Here is a 22,213-nt window from a genome sequence, read left to right on the forward strand (position 1 = left end):
GAGGAATCCAACACTGATATGTAAAGACATCATCTGTGAAGTTATGATACATATGGTAGCAGGATCGCACCAAAGTCAAATTAATCAAGCTCTCAAGCTCGATTACATTCTGAAAATAGCATCGGCTTATTTTAATGAGACTGGTGTTCAGTACTTTGCTGTGGATCCAGGCTATAGCAGTACAACATATCCTCTTGCTTTTTAGGGGTTGTGTGAAACCGATAAGCTGATGTGGGGCAAAGAAAAGCGTAACCAAAAGAACTCATCTACATTTAGAACAGATGGCTGCAAAATCTTTAAAGCTATTGCCAAAGAGTATTCTCATTCAAAACACACATATTTTTAGCCATGGCTAAGCGTTTAGATAGATATTTCCTTAGCTCATGACTGTATTTTTCCCTACAACTCCTCCCATTGATTTCAAGACATCCTTATTTGGGAGGAGAACGTCTTCTGTACATCTGCCATTCATTGAGAAGGAGTGCTGTGGGCGTGCGCTTGCAGCAATTATCCAATCAGATATTAGATTTGTGGTGATGTAGGCGGGGCTTGGGAGGGAAATCCTAACAGACAGTGGCTGGTGGCAGGCGGCGGGGGCGGGGCTTGTAGACGGAAGTGTCTCCCGACTGGCCCAGCTGTCAGCTAGAAGAGAGAGAGAAGAGACCATTTACACCGGCTACCTAGGAAATGCAGAACAAGAAAAAACGCTAAAATATGGCAACATCTAAACGATAAGGTCATGACGCTGAACTGAAGGTAGCTCTGCCCGACATTTCTCCAGATACATGTGTTTGTTGATGCGTTTGAGCAGCGGTAAGGCTTGCGCTACGTTATTTCAAGATGTAAAAATGATGACAAGGATTGGTAGGCTGTGTGACATTGAACATACAGGACACGAAACAGACGAGGTCTTTTAAAGAGGCATACACAATTTTTAACTTGTCATGTCCTGGAAAACTACATCTCCGTTGATAACAGTGTCGTGAAAATACGAGGGACGTTGTAATCGCTGAATTGGTTCGTTGCTTCTTAGCTGATTTGCAAATATGCTACAACGTCTCTGCGGTTTTCGGCTATTATCCTAGCCTAGCGGCTCGGTGAAGGGAACTACCCCAGATTCAGAACAGACAGGAGACGTCATCAACATTTTCCTGTATTTAAATGGTTGCGTATGAGGAGGTCATTGCTTGAAAAGGAAGATTACTCGGTAGGTGTGTAAGCTTTAGCTCTCCACGGGGCTCCAGCGTTCACGTTTCCCCTGTAATGCACAGACGTACTTTGAAATTGACTGTTTGGATCTGCATGATTAATAGGGCGCATGGAAGGTGGCGGAGCAGCTGTTAGCTTTGCTGCTAGCTGTAACGACCTTTGGAGACGTCAGCTTCATCGGCTCAGGCTGTTAGCTGCCTGTGCTTGGTGAGCTTGGGTATTTTCCGTGGTCTGCCTGCCTGCTGTAGTGTTGTATTTCATCCAGGCCTCCCATGGCTAAGCGAGTCAATGATTTAATGTCATTGATTGCATCACGAGACCAGACAGGGTGCAGCCCAAGCTCATTCACTGCGTTTGCTGAGGCTTGTATGTGTTTTTCAGCTACTAGAAGAACTTGATTGAGGTTTTGCCTCCCCTTTCCTTGCCTCTCCTCTTCCCACATTTTAGGATAAAGAAGACGGTGAAAGCCAAAATTGAACTGAAGATTTACTGGCTGTCCTAAATGGGGGACTACGGGTTTGGAGTTCTGGTGAAGAACGGCAGTGGCAACAAATCCGCTTTCCCTGTAAGGATCCCTCCTCACCTTCAACCCCAGCACCCTCACCACCCCTCCAACCCCCCCAGCCCCCCTTCCTTCGTAAACAACACCTGCTCCACCAATGGGGGCAGCGCTTGGCTCTTTCCCTCTGTAGCTCAGCACAGTAACATGCAAGATGAGATTCTGGAGTCAGACAAGTCCAAGTCTTTGGACCTCCAGGACATGCAGGAGAAGTCTCAGGTCCAGGCTCAGCCTCAGGCCCTGTCCCCAGGCCAGCAGGATGCTGGAGGCAGCCTAGGAGAGCTTGAGGGAGCTCTTCCTGAAGATGGCGCATTAGAGAAGGGTTCTTTGGAGAGCAGTGGTGGGAAGGAGAAGATGAGAATGGAGTCTCCAGTGCTTGGTGGCTTTGACTACCAGGACAGCTTAGGAATGGGTACAAGCTGTGCACAATCCACTTCCTCCTCATCTTCACTGACCAGCTTCAACAACTGGTCCCCTGCTGTTCCCTCCACCCAGTCTCCTGTGGTTGGGGAAGATGTCGGAGGCTTCTTTGGTCACACTGGCTCCAATGCCAACGGACCTCCTCTCCTTTTCCAGAACTTCTCCCACCATGCTAGCCCAGGCTTTGGAGCAGGAGGTAGTTTCTCCCCACAGATTGGACCAGTCTCTCAACACCATCCTCCCTCACCTCATCCTCAGCACTACCACCCCCATGGTCAAGGGGTGCCCCAGCAGCCCAGGCGCTCCCCAGCAAGCCCTCATCCACCACAGCCTTCCTTTCCTCTGCATCCCCATCGCACTGGGCCATTCACCCAGCTGCCCCACCTTGCCCCTGCCCAGAGCAAACCCCCTTCACCTTGGGGAAGCTACCAGAGCCCCTCCACTCCCACATCCACCTCATGGAGCCCAGGTGGGTATGGTGGCTGGGGAGGAACACAGGGGGTTCGAGAGTACCGTCGGGGTGTAGGTGGAGGGATGACGGGCCTGAACTCTATCTCTCCGCTGAAGAAGTCTTTTCCCAATAACCAGGTAGATGAGGTTTTGATGACTCATCTGAAAACAGCAAAAATTGTTAGACACTACATTTGACAACTTGTATATGTCTTTTTTTTCAGGTTCCCTCACAGAAGTTCCCCAGAAATAGCTCTGGCATGAATCACAAAGGTTGGGTGGAGGACAGCATGAGCCGCAATGACAGTGTTTATCCTTGCCTGGTAAGCATACAGAATGATACTCGGGGTAATAACAGAATTGCTAGATGTATAAAAGGACAAAAGTTCACACATTTGGACTGTGATCCCAAATGATTGTAAAAATGGCCTATGTGTTTTCCTGAGGCAAATAATGTTCATCCAGTTAACTATGCCTATCTGAATCAAATACAACAAAAAAGCCATTGAACAAAACCGGATACATGACAGTTCAGCCAACTAAGTGGGTAAATTGAAACTTATAGTGTTTATGTCTTGGGTCTTATCTAGATCATTTGGTTAAAGCAGAGCAGTCTTATCTGCTCAGATCACATGGTTTTCCTCTTGTCCTGATTTGAGAAGTCTTGTGCTCTGCTGCAGCTTTGCATGCTCCCAATTCTTCTACACAGTAATGCATTCAGTTTGTTTTACATGTTTTACTCAGATTCTATGTGTTTTTAATGGTGTTTTTGTCACTGTGGGCTGTTTTAGAATTTTTATTAATCCCTATTTAGTCTGGATGATTTCATTCCACAATTAGCATGCCATCCTATTTGATGCTGTCAGATACAACTGAAAGATGTGGACTGCAGAGATATGCAGAAGATTTTTTTTTCTAACATATTTTGAGCTCCATTTTCTGTTTACAGTGCTCTCTGCTGATTGCCTCTACAGGGATACACTCTGCTGTGATGCTAATAACTAATAGAAAAACGGCAAACTATGTCAGGGATCTTGTAGTCTCTGCTGCTTAGGTGGTGATGTGGGAAGTGAGCAGGCTAATTGTTGTCTTCCTCGCTTTCAACAGGAGAGAACACGGCCCTTTGATGGTTTCAGTATGCACTCTCTGGAGAACTCCCTGATTGACATTATGAGGGCTGAGCAGGATTCCTTAAAAGGTTGGTTCCCACATTAACAATAGGGAGGAAGGGATAGTTCTTCTCACTGCTGGTTGTAGATAAATACAGCAGTTGTATTTTTTTCAATTGTTTCAGAGTGCTGGTAATCATGTCAGATAAAGCATGCTGCATTTGCAAGCAAATGTTTACACCTATATAACACATATGCTTGTGTGTGTTTATACAGCTATATATGTGGTTATTTCCTTTGCTTTGCAGCTATGTATTTAGGGCATCAACAACAAAATCTAATGCTTCTGATTGTCACTAAACGTTGACTTACTGTGGCCATATTTTGGTGTAAAGATGACTGAGTAGTCATCAAGTGTTTTTCAATTTAAGTGGCAATATTGATTCCAAAGGGATTCTGTGGCACTTACGACTATCCCTAACACAAACCCAGCATTTTGCTGGTCATGTACTTGAATTTTAGCTATTAGATAGAACTAGCCAGTGGGAATTGAGATCATTTTTATGCAGAACAGGTTGGAACCAACTGAGATAATTGTATTATTTGTGCTTCCACTGTGGACAAATAAGTAAGATGTGAAGACTTGTACATAGTGAAATAATATCTCTTACGGTAACTGGGGGATGACACATCAGGCCTGTTTCGGATATTAGGAATGTGGCCGCTCTGATTGGTTACGCTTGCATCACAGTACACTTCTGTCTTATTCTCTATTACCCTGAGAACAATCACCTGTAGAAAGGGATACTGTGTGACCTTCAAACAAACTGATGCACCTTCTCCCACTTCTCAACTTTCATTCATTCATGCAGTCATGAGAATGATCGCCTAATTAAGATCCTGGCCATCTTGGCAATGAGAAATCCACTTTGCTTAGTAGTCAAGAACAGTATTAGACTTGTTCCTATATAGATAATATATGTTTAATGTACATGTGCTAATGTGGGCTAGATCTGAAGCATTTTGTTGTCTCTTGTAAAAATACAATACCAAAAAAATAATTTATCAATATATCATCAGTACATTAGGTAGCTATGTATATGTGATAGAGAATTAATATTGGCATTACTTCAGGTGACAATCCTTTCATGGCATAATGTTCTGGGGTCTCTCTTAATTCATTAATTTTTGTCATGTAGGAAGCTACAGCTTCTCTCATCAGGGTGGAGATGGGCCTCTACCTATGAATGGTATGTAAATGACATGCATACAAATATGCTGTAGCTGAGGTCAGGGCTTGAAATTGACAATGCCCACATACAGATAAAATGGTGGCTGTGTCTTAAAATGGAGGTCGGGAACCTGTACCGTCCTCTATTTATTATAGGATTTTGCTTTGAGTGACGTTTTTCATTCGTCTTGGTCATGTTATGTTTGAGAGATTAAAATTGCCACTGGCTCCTTAGAAAACTATGACCAGTCCACGTGTCTTGATTTTAATACTGTGAATACTATGCACTTGTCCCCTGAAGTTTTTATGTGATAGTCACATGTTGTCAGTTCTCTTTTTCTATGGTAAGGACTATGTAGCTTTATTGATACCAATTTGACATCAGTCACCTTTTAATGAATGTAGAATTGAATTGTTTTACCTTTTGATTAAAAGCACTTTGGTCTGTAATCTTAGCGTCACTGTTGCTTTAATATTGCAGCACTTTTAGCTTGTGACCTAGAAAAACAATTTCAAGCCCTGGATGTGTTTAGCATATTATCTTTATCGTGTGCCTTTTTCTCAAAAAGCCATTTCAAGAGTGTTTTGTGTTGTTTCACATGCAGCAAGAAGTTATGGCAGAAGACGAGGTAATGCTTGCTAATGTGTCTTGATTCCCTTTGGTGTCATTTTAGAGATGCAATCCCCCCTGATTTGATAACTTTGTTGCTTGCTTTGTTTGTCTGCTTGATTTTAGCAGTGTCTCTGATTATTCTACCTTGAATTTCGTGAGGTCGCAAGACCCTTTTTTTCTGCAGGGCATTAGTCTTTATAGGTTTTTTTTTTTTTTTTTTAAAAACAAACAGTCCTGACACTTTTGCTTTTTATCTAATATTTCTTAACTATATTATATCATCTGTGTCCAGTCAATCTCCCTTCTTCTTGTAATTACTCTTTTACATGTAAGAAATCCCCAGTAGTGTTGGACCAACATTTGTAATACCGATCTTCTTCCCCCTCAGGCCATTCATCTCTGTTTCCCATGGGGGATGAGCGTTCTTTCGGAGAGGACGAGTCAGGTGACCAGGGGCTTGTGGGGCTGGGGTCAGCCCACTGTTTCCCTCACCTCAACGGTGAACGGGTGGAGCGATACTCTCGCAAGGTGTTTGTTGGAGGGCTTCCCCCAGACATAGACGAAGGTAAAGGCAACACATCAAAGCGACAGACCCTTGTCTTTGCAGCAAAGCATCAAAAAAATCATTAAATTACTTTTAAACATTTGTGAGAATTGACTACATGTAAGCAACACCATATTTCATGTCTGTAATATTACTTAAATGGAGCTAACCACTGAACACATTCTTGTCTTTTTAATTGCTGACCAATTAATTTACGGATTTGCTGACTTTCAGATGAAATCACTGCCAGTTTCCGTAGATTTGGACATTTGTTTGTGGATTGGCCCCACAAGGCTGAGAGCAAGTCCTACTTTCCACCAAAAGGTGAGTCAAACCAGTCTAGCATGACGTTTGTGCCAGCTTGTTGTGGTGATCTTGTTGTGTGTTCATTGTTCTCCATGTCCCACATTTACAGGGTATGCATTCCTGCTGTTTCAAGATGAGAGCTCTGTTCAGGCCCTGATTGATGCCTGCATTCAGGAGGATGGCAAGCTTTACCTGTGTGTCTCTAGCCCCACCATCAAAGACAAGCCTGTGAGTGTGTTTGTTTGTAGTTTGATCTGCAGCTAACTTGCATGTCTGTTATCTTTCTGAGCTAATAATGAAGAGAAACGTTAAAATCAGACCCACACAAGTAGGCTTTCTTTTTTGTGTATCTACCCACAGCACAAACATAAACATCCAGCATCCTGTAGTCTAACTGAACCACATATTTTTTCCATATATATCATGCTTATTCCATCTCCCAGGAGTCAGTTTCCTTGGCTTCATTGAGCTGAGAACTCCAGTTCTGACTGGAGTGGTTTGCAGTGTGAATCAGCACCTCTAAACTGAAGCCCATGATCCTACACTGGTAAAAGGTGGATTGCCTGCTCCAATTTGGGGATGACTTACTGCTTAAAGTGGAGGCATTCAGATACCTCCAGGTTCTCACCTTTGGCCACAAGCTTTGGGCAATGACCTGAAAAATAAGATCACAAATATAACTTGCCCAAATTCTTCCTTTGTAGTAGAGACGCTGGGCTGGGAAGAGGCAGCTCCTGGCCTTCCCTACCTGGCTGCTGCCCTCATGACCTGACCCTGGATTAAGGGGAAATGTGGATGGATAAATATTGCTCGTTAAAAAGGGCTTGGTGGAGATAAATATTTTTTTCATCATGTGTTTTGTAGGTCCAGATCCGGCCCTGGAACCTAAATGATAGTGACTTTGTAATGGACGGCTCTCAGCCATTGGACCCAAGAAAGACCATTTTTGTAGGAGGTGTCCCTCGTCCCCTCCGTGCAGGTAGACCCGTATGAAGAATTAATTGCAGTGGTATGACTATCTTGTTTAGATCTTATTAACTTTTGTTGCATGTTTTTGTTCAAGTTGAGCTTGCCATGATTATGGACCGCCTGTATGGAGGAGTGTGTTATGCTGGGATCGACACAGACCCTGAACTCAAGTATCCAAAAGGGGCAGGACGGGTGGCCTTCTCCAATCAGCAAAGCTACATTGCAGCCATTAGTGCCCGATTTGTGCAACTGCAGCATGGGGAGATTGATAAACGGGTGAGTGTATCTGTTTCCAGTCACTCCACATTTAGATCCTAAAAATGAAAAGCAGATCCTCATAAAATATTAATTTTCACCTATTCAGCATGCTGCTGTGTGTGTGCATTTACATTTCTCTCTGCCTCCATTTTAACAGTTTCTCTGGCCACCATTTTCTCTTTCCTCTCAGGTGGAAGTGAAGCCATATGTCCTGGATGACCAGCTGTGTGATGAGTGCCAGGGCACTCGCTGCGGGGGGAAGTTTGCTCCTTTCTTCTGCGCCAATGTGACCTGTTTGCAGTACTACTGCGAGTACTGCTGGGCAGCCATCCACTCCCGGGCCGGCCGCGAGTTCCACAAGCCGCTGGTGAAGGAGGGAGGGGACCGGCCACGACACATCTCCTTCCGCTGGAACTGAGGCAAGAGGGCGAGGGAGGGCGATTGGAGCAGGGATAATTGGGTAGGGGTACGGGTTGAGATATGAAAAATGAATGCACTTTTCTTTTAAGTTAAAAAAACCTAATTTATTTTTTATTTTATTTTTTTAATTGGGCTTTCTAAAAGAAGTAAAGCTAAGAAGAGTGAAATCCCATTTATGTTTTGACTTAAATGCATGAGCATATGGATGCATTAGATTTGGATTTAGGTGTCTTTTTTTGTTTTTTTTTTTTTTTTTAACTTAACTGTACTTTCTTTTTTGTGTTAGCTGGCAAAGCTGCTTACATTTGTTGTTGAGAGTAACATAAAATTTAAGTGAGGTTCATCATACCTAAATCAGTATACTAACTATGAAAGCTGAGTTCCAGGAAGGGTGCATTTTCTTACTTTTCACTTGCAGGAGTGGAGAACACTTGTACCATTTACCAAAGGTTGAGTACAAATGATTGGGTTGAACAGAGGAGGAAGTCTGTTTCACATGGATGGATGATTGAGTTTTTTTCAAGCAGCTCAACATATAGCGTCTGACCACGTCACAAAACAAAATCCCCCTCAGTTTGGCACGTGTGTTTATATTGTTGGCATGAGCTTGGTTTAGAAGTCAACACTTTATAACCAGAAAGGGGCAAACCAAAGATTGGCCTAAACACATAATCTAAAACAGTTGTTGATCTGAGGGTTTTTCAATGTTGTGTCCTCTTGTCTCAAGACGGAGGAAAAGCTGGAGTTTCTGTCATGGGTTTCAGCTTAATAAAGACACAGCCCTCAGGGCTCAGGTATTGGCAGTAGTATTTTCTCACTTTATATTGTCAGGGATATTAGCACTGGAAGCTAACATGCTAATGTAGTACAAACTAATGGGAATGCACAGTCCAGTCTCCCTGAGCTGTCCTCATGGTGTACCACTGCACGCTCTACCATGACTGGAGCTTCTATCACAAGTGTTGTGGTTGGATGTGGTAGTAGCTAGCTAGAATTTGCTGTCACAGAGATAAAGATATTATTTTATACATGGCCTGCTGATTTTTGTACAGTGTTTTATAGCTGATTATTTTGTCATGAACATATATACATTTATTATGCACTACTTTTCTAAATATTTTTTTCAATAGTCATTTTAGGCACATTTTTCACAGATGGGAGAACTCCTTTTGCAATACCTCATTTTTTTCACTTGGTGAAAAATAATTTTGTACCTTTGTTACTAAGAGATCTGCATTTATGGTAAACTTAATTTAAAGAAAATGAATGATATTAATATAATTTTCAATTAGCTTTTATATATTTCAGTGCTAGTAAATCTGAAAACTGTCTGGTGCATTGGTGTGATTCTGTAGATAAAAAAAGAGGCTTTCATTAGCCTGTCATATATGGATTCTCCTCTGTCCTAATAAACATAATTACGGGATCCTAAGGCATGACAAGACCTTTCTAAACTGATTTTGATAGTCTTGAGAATATAATCTGATATTTCACTCCTAGGTGTAGTCAGTAAGATTATCTGTAGGGTAAATGGTTTGGCTTTGGTCAATGTGAAATCTTCCCTTCTATCACTGGAGTGAATCTCAGCTGTTTGAATATTTAGATCCTCTTTCTGGGACTGCCTCTAAGTTCTCCTTATTCTTGGCATGCATAAGCGATAACATGGCTAGTGATAATGCAGGACCTAATGTAATGCACTAGATCTCCTTTTTCCTTTTTAACTTTCTTTTCCTAATCTCTTTGAGACCGCCTCTCTTGTAGCCTCTCTTTACATGATGGAGTCTGCCTTCCTTACACAGACATGATGTTTATGCAATCTACACAGTGACAACACTTTGGATGTGTTTGTTTTTTTTTGTAATGTAGAGGACACTCAGTAGGACATAGGTGAGGAGACTTGATCACTTGACCCCCCCCCCCTCCCCCTTTGTGATGTGGCATGCTTTGGGACATAACCTGAATGTGATTTAATGTTGCAAGTTAACTTTGAGCCTTTATGTGCAATACTTATTCTTTCCAGAAACAGTTCTCCGCAGTGTACGTCATTCAATCCACAGAAACCATGCAGTCATTTACACACTCTTTTTTTGTTTCCTATTGTTCATGCTGATGTCTGCAAAAGAAAAAAAAATAATTTATACCTGAATTTATTTTTAAACATTAGTTTTGTGCTTATTTACTTATTTTGCTACTACCATGCTACTGTGATTGAAAACATTGTATATACTAGGTCGATAATGTATTTAGCCTTTGCTATATTTTCAATTGAAATGTATAACTATCATTTTGATCAGATTTTTGTTATATTTTTTGGGGTGATGTGTTAAACTCGTTGATGTGTCTAGTTTTTCTAATTACTGTATTGTGCTCCACATTTTCACATGAAAAGAATATTGATTATGTCTGTTTAGTATTACTTGATTGCAAAAATTTCAATAGTTTTTAAATTGAATGCTGGGAAGGTTATATTTATTAACTTTTTTTTTTTTACCTGATATCATTTTGATTTTTATTAAGTAATTTCACATTTATATGTAAGTTCCAATTTTTATATTTTCTTCCTGATTAATTTACGCTACAATACAGACGTCAGTTTTTATAGTTGGTTTGTAGTATTGAAGTAAAACAAAGATCTAATGTCATATTCATTTGCTGCCAACTGTTTGTAACTGTATGCATACATTTGAAGTATTTGTAATGTGAGATGTTGAACGAATAAAACAGCTGTGAGAAGGAAAATCAGGCTAATGTTTTACCTGATGTTGGTGTTGTGCCACATCTGGCTGAGTTAAATCAGGTCAAAGAGTATTTATAGGAAGAGGCTTGTTTTAGGTTTTATGGAGTGTTTTTAGCTTACTTTAACCTCTTGTGTTTTCTAAACAATTCAGGATGTGTTTGTGGCCTAAATGTAGCTAAATTCACAGTGTATGAAAACAACTGCTGGTGTTTAGATCAATTCAACTGTAACCTCAGCAAAGAAGCCTTTATAGATTAAATTAGTACAAATTACCCAATGCTTGTCACTACCTTGAGATTCTTTATGTGCATGTAACTTTAAGAATATGAATACCTCCTTTAATAATGTTGATGAATAGTTTCAGGCTGCAAACACAATGTCTCATGTTGTTGTGTTAACTGTGTGTTTGAGCTAATTTACAGATCGAGACACAGCTTCTGGATAAGTGCCACCTGCTGACTGACGGCTGTATGAGCATAATTTCGGTAAAACCAAGCGGACCACCAAGGCTGGGAAATGACGTCAATGTGGAAGTGGTTTCAACTGCAACATCGCTGCCGGCTGGCAGGGACAGGCTCTAGTTAATTCCCATTCAAAAATCCAATTTCATAAGCGAGGTAGGCCTAATTTATACTCGGAGTCCGTTACATGGTAATGAAATCTGTAAAACATAACCTGGTGGGGAGTAAATAGATTTTTTTTTTGTCATATTCAGAGGACATCTTATTTATACTACCCAGAGAAGTCAAATTGTGATTAAACACAAATTATTCACATTGCATTTAGTAAAAAGGCCAAAAAAATTGTTTCTGTTTTTTATCGTTCCAATAATTAATACAATCCACCCATAATTATACACCTATAATATATTCTCATGTCAAATGTGAGGTACAGCTGTGATGTTGTGCTTAACTCATTTCATTATATTTTAATATTTCATTTTTAGCTGCTTTCACATCTGTCTTTTGCCCGCAGGAGCTTCACCTACATGACAATAAATTTTAATTTCAATATTAAAATATCAACATTATATTAAATATTACAGCATAGTTTTTTAATCTGCAGTATTATTAAGAGTAATTAAATACTTAACCTCTGCATTGTCTCGAGCAAAGCATTTTCCTACAACACCTCTCTCCTTGCTGCTGTAGCTGTTATTTTTAATGAACATATGTTCAAACTGTGGCTCAAACTCTATGATTGAAAAGTAGATGGGTAAGTAAATACCCATTGACATTTTTCTTATACATATAAATTGTAGTTATTGTACTCCTCATAACTGTGCTGCCGTGTAATGACCACAGGGTGCCACTGTGGATCCAGGGGTGCACACCCCTCAGCAGACAATCTTCCCTGTATGATTCAATATAAAACCTTTTCTTCTTGTTAATGTTAACAGCAGAATGCAGGTCTACTCATAGCCTCCTGTCATTTGTTGATATTTGTTAATGTTGTTCCTTTGCTGATATACACAGCTGTCCCCTGTCACCAGCAACCCTTGATTATACTGGATCCACCTACTGTCCTCATGTTGTATAGCTAGATGACCAATTGAATGGTTTGATGTTTAAGGTAATGGGCTGAACAGCCTTAATTATCTCCTCTCCTACAATCTGTAGACAGGATGTGCGACGGTGCTGCGATGTCGCCTGACGAGACCTTCCTGCTGCTGACTGAGACCAGCATCAGGCTCAGGTACACAAGCACACAGTCATATTTTGATTCTTTCTAATGATTTCACATTTATTCTATGGGGACTATGGGGGCATTATTCACTGGATAGATATTAGCTGAAGGGCCTGAAGGCAGCTACCAAGGAGATTCATCATGGACAACATCATCGGTTACCCTGACAACATCCGCCTCAGTGACCATAGAACTTTCTTGGTTGACTTGGCCTCGCTTTCAGAAGTTTATGCCTCCCTTCTGGATATGATCGCTCCCTATCCAGCAGTCAAACGCTTTCTGGCCAAGGTCAGTGTTCACGTCACTACACTGACATCTGACATGAATATCTGATAAATTATATGATCAAACAATCAGTGCAGATGATTAATCTAACAAAATATTGTTCTTGTAGATATTAGTTTTCTGTTGGCAGCCATTGCGGAGGAACAATTACAATTCTGACTGCTTACCCATCATGCAACTGAATGGCTGTGGAAGTTTGTTTATGTGAAGCTGTCAGTGGAGACGATGCTTTGTTCCAGGGTGCAGTGAGACTACACAGTGTGTAGTCTGATGGGAAAGGAGCACACACACACACACACACACACACACACACACACACACACGATCACACCATGTTTATTCTAGTGATAAATACTAATGAGTATTTTTTTATTTCTACAGACGTATATCTGTTATATACTGTATGTACTTTCAAATGCATAGTAACCTACAGTAAGTAGTACATTCAGTTTTTGTGGCTGCAAATACTGCCACCCTGTGTTTGGTCTTTGAATCTGCAGTCACTCACAAAGGGCTGTTGTAAGTCTTAGTGAAGAAAATACTTCTTGCTCGTATCACTCATCATAACAGCTATTTGAAGGTAGAAGCTGGTGTTTCCTGCACCTCGTTGATGTGAGCTGTCTTTAAACTAAGACAGGCTTTGAATAAAGTTGCAAGATATTGAATCAGCCCAGTGTGTTTCTCAGAAGATGAGGAGGTTTTCTACCTGAACTCTGATTGCCACACATGTATGGACAGCTTGAAGACTTCCATCTGTCCTACAGCTGAGTGTCCTAAGCATCACCGTCTATGCTGGTGTGTCACTATGTAAGATCTTTAAAAACGGCATTACTTTATTCTTAGTTTCCGGATACAAATTGCCCAAATGCAGCAAATATTTAGATTTGTCCCATTTATCTTTTTTTCTCTGCTTCTTCTTTCTTTGCTGTATTCCCAGCAAGAAAGTGGAAACTGAGTGACAACTAAATGACCAAGTGCCACCATCTCATTGTAATGGGTATAATGAGTGCTTTTTTCATTAACCTTGCCTTTATTATTCATTTAAAACATTTTTTTAACAATTTTGCTACACCTTCACACTGAAAATAAATCGGTATATGACAAGATGTGATCCATCAGTCAGGTGCAAAAATTACAATAACGTGGGAGTCTATGGGGAGTGACTCGCTTCTGCAGTCAGCCCCTAGCGGCTGCGGTGTGAACGACATGTTTTAGCACTTTTGCGTTGACTTCAAGTCTAAACCCCGGGGGTTGCCGCTTTAATAGAGACCAGGAAGCGAAATATTCACAAACCATCGGATGACGTCACGACGTCGTCCGATGTGTCCATCCATGGGTGAAACCCTTCAAAACCTCAGTCCATACAGAAAGCGTCTCAGAGTAAAGTTATTCTTCCTTTAGGTCTCTAAATAAGAGAAAATATGCCGCCTGTTAAACCCGTTTTTATAAATGTGCAGCGTTTTGGCTCTGGTCAAAGAAATGAATCGGAACCGGACCGCACTATGCTTCAGCCTGCTGAACGCCCGAGGGAAAAGCGCGGTAACAAGCGGGGCAATTCTGTGCGTGATAAAACTCGGAAACTCAAATTACCAAAACTTCAATACCACCGTGAAGTGACAGGAGACCTCGAAACACCAACAACACAGCAGCATGAGCGCAGTGCAAACGGAACCAAGGCAGCAGTGAGCCACAGAGGAAAAGCAAGGGGTAAAGATGTTGGTATGTTAGCTAATACGGTAAAAGTTAGCTTAGCTATTGCTAGCAGGCTAGCTAAACTTTTTGTAGCAAACAAAATAAGCACTTGGTCAGCAATGATATGTGATAATTGTAATTACATTAAAGAAACCAGGACACCAGGCAGCATGTAAATCAAGAGATGAGTAAATAAACTAAAACAACAGTTGAGTTTGTCTATGGACAGATAATGGCACGTATTCTGTTTGTGTCCACAGAGAAAAATAACTGTATTAAAAAGCTATGTATTACTTGTGCATTTATATCATAATAATTAACAGGATGAACTTTATTTTAATGTTTTGTTGTTGTTGTGTTGTTGACAGGTGCCAGCGCTGACTGTGCCTCTACTGACAGAGACGTGTTCCTTTTCTCTCAAACGTCCGACGACACAGCACCTAACGAAAAGGAAAAGGTAGGCTATAAAAGAGTAAGGAAGGACAGCAGTGTACTCAAATGTAGATAATAATACATAATAATAATAGAAGAATTGGTAACACTTTTTTTCTACTATAAAAAATGAGACAGGCCTTTACTCCTACTACTACTTCTACTTCTCCTCCTCCTCACACAATCTTTCTTTTCCCTTTTTAATGTTTCCCCTGTCCTGGAAAGGCCAAGCTTTCAGTGCTTAGGACAATCTCCAAGATGCTGGAAGAGAACCAGCTTCTCAGAAAGAGAATGGCTGCCCTCCACTCGACCAGCTGAGCCTGGATAAATCGACCCACAGCTACTGCAGGTCACCAGTTCTCATCACTGTTGGTTCACTGTGTCAGAATTCTAGTTAGTGGAGACATGTTAGTTCCCAGAGCAGAAGGTGTAAAGCCAGTGTTATAACAACACTGAGGTAGTGTTGTTTTAATGGAGAAGAAATGTTTAAGAAAACACTCTATTGTATATTGTTAAATGGGCTGTCTCATTCTATTAAATAGGTTTAACTCAGATTAATCTGGTATGGTTCATAGTTTCATAACAGCCTTTTACAGATTTTGGGTGTTAAACCTGAGTTTAGTGGTGTATGTATGTAGTGTTTATGCACTGGTTGAAACATTCCATGCTGTGCTTTTTTATATAAAGTTGTATCCACCAGAGGGCACTGCTACCCCTGCCCTACACGTTGGCTGTGGTTGATCAATATCTTGTCACACATTGCCTGTTAGTTATATGATGAGATTAGCAAACTGGTATTAATAATATACTACCAGTTTCACATTTACGCTTTTTAACAAGATTTATATTAGTAAATCAACTTGAGAGCAGCATATGGCTGTGATTATTTTCACAGGAAAATAATTGCTGCTAAACTGTCGAGTCGGACAATTTAATTCAAATAGTCCTGCAGTTTCTTAATGTTTTGATTGATGAGCCTCATTGACTCTGTGTCGAGAGGCCAGTTGTTTTAGGCTTTTCTGCCCGGTACAGAAAATAGCAGCTTTATCAAGTCCTCAGTGTTGAAAAGTGTTGTGTCTGAAGGTAGGGTATGTGCTACACAGTTATGTCTTCTTGGAGTTACGTACAATTCAATCCATGTTTATTGCAAAATCTGAATGAGTACTTTAGGCAAGTAATTTTGTTGTAAATATTAAGTGACTCCATATTTGACACTATTACTGCTGCGCTTAGTGTGTCATCTTGGTTTATTTGCTGTCATTAATGTAATTATTTCTCCCATCATCACATGCCCACCCGGTGGCCTGTCATTAAAAACAAGTTCGGTGACAAGATGTGCCCTCAAGCTGAATGCTTTCTAGAAATTAGGAAATACAATATTGTCTAATAACATAATTTGGGAACATTATGGTATCATTTACACTACACGGTTACAAGCAGCTCGGATGTACTGAGTAGTGTGTCCATGCCACATCCTAAGAGTTAACTCTTTAGAATGAATCCCTAAGTTCACAATTTTCCGTTAAAATCAGTTTTGTTGTGATGTTAAACTATTGAACAGGCCTTTAGGTCATCAGAGCTGTGGATGGAGAGGAGACTGGCGGCTGAACCTTCTGTACCTCCACACTACCAAGCCTGTTTATCTGTGGTTTGCTGCATTGTTTATTATATTTAGTCTGAGGTGTGTGATTGTATAGTTCAGGGTTAAAGTTGGCTTTATAACAAAGTTCTTGTGGAAATAATGTACTAGCAGAGGCAAGAAATGAACTGTATATTGGACTTACTTAAGTATCTTGATAGTTTCTTGGTAGTGGTTTTGATTTTTTAATGATGACTGGTTTTAACACCCTCTGTACCACATCGTTGATGCAGTGGTTCAGTATGAGAAACAGGTCTTGGTAATGCCTGCAACAGTTAGACCCATAGTGCTGACTAGGGTTGGGCGGCATCCAAATTCTGATACCGTCAAACGCCCTCCACATTTTACCCCGGTATACGTAAATACCGTGCTGTGCGCCGGTATTAAAAATGATACCGTTGCTACCTGTGTGCCCCTGTAATACCTTAATACCGCCCAACCCCAGTGCTGACTATAGCATATCAAACAGTTTAACAACATCCACCTGTCTCCTGAGAGCAGAATAGTGTGGAGGTAAATCAGCTTATAAGCACTTAAACAGATCAATCATCACTGACAACATAACAGTGACATCGAAAAGTATTATAGTCCGCCCAAGTGTTTTTTCTCCTTTAATTATTATTTGTGAGGGCATAATGCACCATGGTACTTTGAAATACATGTTGGATATACCATATACAGAATACCTTTATATTTGTAGATTGGTGGTACATTCTAACCTGTTAAAATGAAGTGTAAAGAATTCTGGACTTGGTCAGTTAAAATAACTTGTTCCTGTTGATTCAATATACATTGTTGCCCCAGTTACAACCAAAGAAACAGCATTCATTATTGTTAAATTATTTTTCCCCCCAAAATTCAAAAATACTTAAGAGAAACATAAAGTTAGATCTTTCTTTTCCATCATTCAGTCTTAGCACGTTTGTTGAGTAATTGGTGATGTGAATATGTAGCTGGTGGGAATGTGATGAGTTTATGTAACAGACTGAACTTTAATGAACGCCCTTTTTACTGTAATTAGTTCAGACTGAGTTATCGCTATTTGAACTTGCCAAAACACACACACACACTTTCACAGCTGAAACAACCCTTAATTATAATAATTATAATAACATTTACATACATTTACATTAATCATGCAGACAGCTGTGTTATCACTTTGGTCCGGGCTGAAGTACATAACATGTCAAAATGGTTATATGCAAGTTTATAAGCAGTTGATATGTGATGTGTGAGAGCTGGTTGATCACATGGTTGATCACATGGTTGTAGCATTACTACAGTGTAATCATGCTGCCTGCAGATAGTGCTTGCATTTATGAGCTAACATGGAGACTAATCAACTAATCAAGTGCAATCTAAAAAACATATTGTTAAATTAACCTTACTGTGATTAACTTATTTTCACCAACCATACTTTTGTCTTCTCTAATTCTCTTTTACATCCTCATTGATTATAATATGGAGTGCTGAGTTTAACCACTCAACCCACACTTTACTTAGTTACTTGGTACCTAATCATATGATGACAAACATTTTTCTGTTTGTTACTGTGTGTGACCTTTGAAAACTGTTGCTCATTTTCAGGAATATGCTTGTAATCACGTTAGTGTGATCACACTGAATATATTTTGTGGTTTCCACTTTACAGTAATAGTTTGAGCTGGCAACGAGAAACAGACGTATGTTGCTGACCTGCCCTTTTTTGATAGTGTGAAGATTTCTTTCATTTGTGTTGTTTGTGTGTGGTAATATTTAATTTTCCTTAGAATTAAGGGCTCCTTTTAGCTGAAACCATCTTACACTATACCTATAACAACATTTAACATGGACTGCCATGAAGCTCTCCATGATATTCCCTTCTCGTTTTTTGTTTAGTTTGGCTGTGTTCAAATAAGATATAGTCTTGATTGGCTCATCATATAAATATTCTTATCACAATTATTAGAATATTAGTGATATAACTTTGGGGCTATGTTCCCCGCTGCTGTTACCATTATCCACACTTGTTTTTGTTTAACCTCAACTATGTCTGCAGCTCATTGGCTATTACAGAAAAGCAGTTGTCGTCGTCCTGCAGTTATGCAGTGAGGTTGTAATAGAACAGGTCTGTGCTTATGCAATTCAAACCAGAATTGGTCTTATATTTAGTACACTCAACAACTGCCACATTTAACCACAGGCCATATACAGTTCACAATGTTTTTTGTGTATCTAGTTAGGATTTTATTGTACATAAGAGTTCACTGTGCTTTCTACTGTCTGCTGCTGGAAACATAATTTAGTATCTGAAGGGATCAATTAAGTTTAGTCTAAGTCTGAATCTAAGTCTAGTAGCCACATATCTAAGCATTTTCAGAAATTCTCTAAAATTCTACATTTTTGTTTGAGTTTCAAACATGTACACACTCTCACCCACTTGTTCACATCATAAAAGCATTTATTACAGCAGCGTGAGCTCATGCTGTGTTGCGCACTACATCTCATATGAAGACTAATGACAACGAGGTGCTAGGGAGTTGAGCCCCTGGTGAGTCTGTAATCCTGCTGATTATAGAGAGTGCACCTTCTCTCTGATGGTTGATCACAAAGCTCTGGACTGCACTCCCAGTTACTTAAATAGCTTCTTTGTACGTGTGGACATTTGTCAATGAGACACACTGAAGAGTACAAGACATACCATGTGATAAACACATTTATCTTTCACATTAGCTTCTGAGCATGTCCTTATCCTTGGAATAAACTCTAAATCTTTCCCAGACTGGCATAAACAGCGTGCTCTTTTATGCCAGTCAGTGTACTTTATGGCTGGTTTTCAGGATGCTGCATCGGCTTATCCTTTCAGTGCGTGGTTGAAGGCAGTGTTTAGCTGCAGTTGTACTTCTCATGATGTTTCCTAATACTCTGAAGCCCTACAGGTATGAGCTTCAAACAGGCACGAGACACCTCTGTCTCCACCAACAGAGCAGAGACTGGGCCTAATCACAGCGGGCGCCACACACCTCAGGAAGGTAGCAATTTTCCATCATTACCGTTAAATCCTGCTTAAAAGAACCGGATTCCACAGACCTAATTACAAGGTGGTAATAATAACAATGTAATGACAGTCATTTTAAAGCTTGCCCAAAACCATAATCCATCTTCCAACTTACATTTAAGTTGCTGTACAGTGAGTCTGGATTTTAAAAGCACTTACTATTGTGATTACAACAGTGATGTGTGTGTTAGGTCCTGCAAGTGGCTTGAATAAAGGGCTCTTCAGATGCAGTGATGCTTTTTATTCTGGTACTGTTGTGGTTTTCATACACAGGGCAACCCACCAGTCTAACTGCCAGATATGTTTTTTTATTAGCAGATATACAATTTTCTTGGCACTATTATATTAAAACAGTATGATCTGTTTTTATTAAAAAGAAATTCCTTAGTAATTACTACCCAATGAGGCTGATGTTACAGCTGTCCTCCTGTCTGCTTAGGGGCGTGGCAGAGCGCCCCAACACACCGTCCAATCACAAGTCCTCCTTTAAACCCGGGATCAGGACGCGTTATTGGCTGGAAGTCCGTGACTTCCAAACTTTTTCCAGCAAGAGCTTTACCAACTCCGTGACAGCTTAGAGACTGGACGCTGCATGTGTTTGGAATCCTTGTTCAAAAATGGTGATGCGTTTTATGGAAAGGAATTAGATATTGATCCACACCAGGAAACAAAGCATGTCTGCCCCTGGAGAGGAGATTTCCATAGACGAGGATGTGCGCCCAGCCCGGCTGAAGAGGCGCACGGCACAGGTGTCCATTCTGCCTTTCAGCGTCGATGCACTCATGTCGGAAAGAAGGCCGCTAGCTGCTGCGAACGGAGGAAATCTAATGTGCTCTTTGAATGATGCTAATGAGTGCAGCCAGGGGGAATTTTCCCAACAGTTAATATCTGGTAAATCCGAGTCACCGGAACAAGGCGAAAGTCCGTCCTGGATATCCAGCTCCATGAAGACGTCCACACAGCCTCGTAAGTACAGTACTTTTAGTATTGATCAATAACGGCGATCAGTATATTTATGTCAGGTTCAATCTATCCACAGATAGAACAACACTTTATATATATCTATACTTTCTATACACTTTCTATAAAAAGGACATGGTATTGTTTTTGGTAAATGTAAGTTTTAAGGACCTTTTTGTCAGTTTTGTTCTGTGATTTGTGCTTTGACTGAATTAAAAATAGGATTATTATAAAATGATGTAATATTTAAATCTGACTGCCATATTGCTCATTTAGTCCAGAAACCTTTGTATATATTGATAACAGCTTATCACAGTTCCCCAGAGATTAAGTGAAATTGCAGCCAACACTGATGGTATGGCATTATTATTCAGTTTTTAATATTGTGTTTTTGTTTATTGACTATTTTCACCTCTTCTGGTATTTGAAAAAAATAAATAACTGTGCTTAGATACTTGACCTGTACATCCAAACCTGGCAATTTTTTCTTATTCTCATAATTGTCTTATGTCTTTTAGGGCAGTTCAGTCCAGCAGTTTGCTCTTTAAGGAAACACAAAACCAACCGCAAGCCTCGCACTCCCTTCACCACGATGCAGCTCCTGGCCCTGGAGAGGAAATTTCACCAGAAGCAGTACCTGTCCATCGCAGAGCGGGCTGAGTTCTCCTCCTCCCTGTCACTGTCAGAGACCCAGGTCAAGATCTGGTTCCAAAATCGACGAGCCAAAGCCAAGAGACTTCAGGAGGCCGAGGTGGAGAAACTGAAAATAGTAGCTGGCATGAGGTCCAAAGCTGTTATCCTCCCAGGAATCTCATCCTTGGGTTTTCCTCTCGGTGTTAACCTGCAGGCTGCTTCAGCATCATTCCAAGGACTGGGCTGCACATACAGCCGCACTCCCATTCTCCCTGCTGCTCTGGCCATGTACACCTCACAGGTCAGCGGCAGCCTCTTCCAACTCTCTTGAGTGGAAATTATGCATTTTATAAAAATCTGGCTTGCAGTGGATCTGAGGTGCAGTTGGACTTTCAGCAGGAATTACCCGAATTTCCCTAAGGGACCTTCCCAAAGGGATTAATAAAGTTTAAAGTATATTCTATTCTGATAGCGTAATGTTCTTTTGCAAGAGAGAAACATAAAGACAAGGACAAATCCTAAAGACCCTGCTGTTGTGAGTCTTTTTAATGTTTTTCTGTAGTTCATAAATGACTCCAGAGCATTTTTCACTTGTTAGTCTTGTACAGGGAAATTTCATAATCCTAATCATCCTCCAGGTCAGATGCATGCTTCCATGACACAACTTGTTGAGCCCTTGGTTTCATATATATCAATTCTCTGCTGTTTGGCTAAGATCAAGTGTAGTGTACTCACTGATGGTGCACGTCTACATTGTTGAAGTTTAATATTTTATGTTGATATTAAATTGTTTTTGTCTGGCTCTGTTTTGCTCTTTATTGCATACATACAGAGCTTCATCAGTTACTGGATGAGTTAACTGTAGCCTCGTTGTAAGATGCAGTTGCAGCGCACAACACTAAATGGATGTTTTAGGGTCTTCATTTCATTTGCCCCTGTAATCCACCTCTGGATCTCATCCTATTCTGCATGCTGTGTTTTTCTCAGATATATCAAAGCTGTTAAAAGTTGACATGCTGCCTTT

At 40.4% G+C, this 22,213-nt stretch overlaps 2 protein-coding genes across 5 annotated transcripts; both read left to right on the plus strand.

Moving 5' to 3' along the window:
- Positions 1-606: 606 nt before the first annotated feature.
- On the plus strand, positions 607-10,810 carry LOC114442278 (cytoplasmic polyadenylation element-binding protein 4-like). 4 transcript variants are annotated; one of them, XM_028415687.1, is made up of 12 exons: positions 607-756; positions 1,657-2,776; positions 2,863-2,961; positions 3,746-3,836; positions 4,947-4,997; positions 5,584-5,607; positions 5,980-6,156; positions 6,370-6,459; positions 6,551-6,669; positions 7,306-7,420; positions 7,505-7,686; positions 7,859-10,810. In XM_028415687.1, the coding sequence occupies exons 2-12, from the start codon at positions 1,712-1,714 to the stop codon at positions 8,084-8,086; spliced, it is 2,241 nt and encodes a 746-aa protein (XP_028271488.1). In that variant the 5' UTR covers positions 607-756; positions 1,657-1,711; the 3' UTR covers positions 8,087-10,810. The 4 variants fall into 4 exon arrangements, with proteins under 4 accessions (XP_028271488.1, XP_028271490.1, XP_028271491.1 ...); XM_028415688.1 differs by having other exon boundaries at positions 609-813; XM_028415689.1 differs by lacking the exon at positions 5,584-5,607.
- Positions 10,811-20,185: 9,375 nt separating this feature from the next.
- On the plus strand, positions 20,186-21,855 carry LOC114442310 (homeobox protein MSX-2-like). Its single transcript, XM_028415752.1, has 2 exons — positions 20,186-20,562; positions 21,075-21,855. The coding sequence occupies exons 1-2, from the start codon at positions 20,271-20,273 to the stop codon at positions 21,518-21,520; spliced, it is 738 nt and encodes a 245-aa protein (XP_028271553.1). The 5' UTR covers positions 20,186-20,270; the 3' UTR covers positions 21,521-21,855.
- The last annotated feature ends 358 nt before the right edge of the window (positions 21,856-22,213 follow it).

This window comes from Parambassis ranga, chromosome 10 (assembly GCF_900634625.1).
Source record: "Parambassis ranga chromosome 10, fParRan2.1, whole genome shotgun sequence".
Classification (NCBI taxonomy): Eukaryota; Metazoa; Chordata; class Actinopteri; family Ambassidae; genus Parambassis; species Parambassis ranga.

Bases quoted from the DNA above. Each gene is read 5' to 3' on its own strand.
- LOC114442278 (XM_028415687.1), top strand. From the start codon at position 1,712: ATGGGGGACTACGGGTTTGGAGTTCTGGTGAAGAACGGCAGTGGCAAC. The intron at 2,962-3,745 runs GTAAGCATACAG...CGCTTTCAACAG, and splicing joins ACAGTGTTTATCCTTGCCTG to GAGAGAACACGGCCCTTTGA. The intron at 7,687-7,858 runs GTGAGTGTATCT...CTTTCCTCTCAG, and splicing joins ATGGGGAGATTGATAAACGG to GTGGAAGTGAAGCCATATGT.
- LOC114442310 (XM_028415752.1), top strand. From the start codon at position 20,271: ATGTCTGCCCCTGGAGAGGAGATTTCCATAGACGAGGATGTGCGCCCA. The intron at 20,563-21,074 runs GTAAGTACAGTA...TATGTCTTTTAG, and splicing joins GAAGACGTCCACACAGCCTC to GGCAGTTCAGTCCAGCAGTT.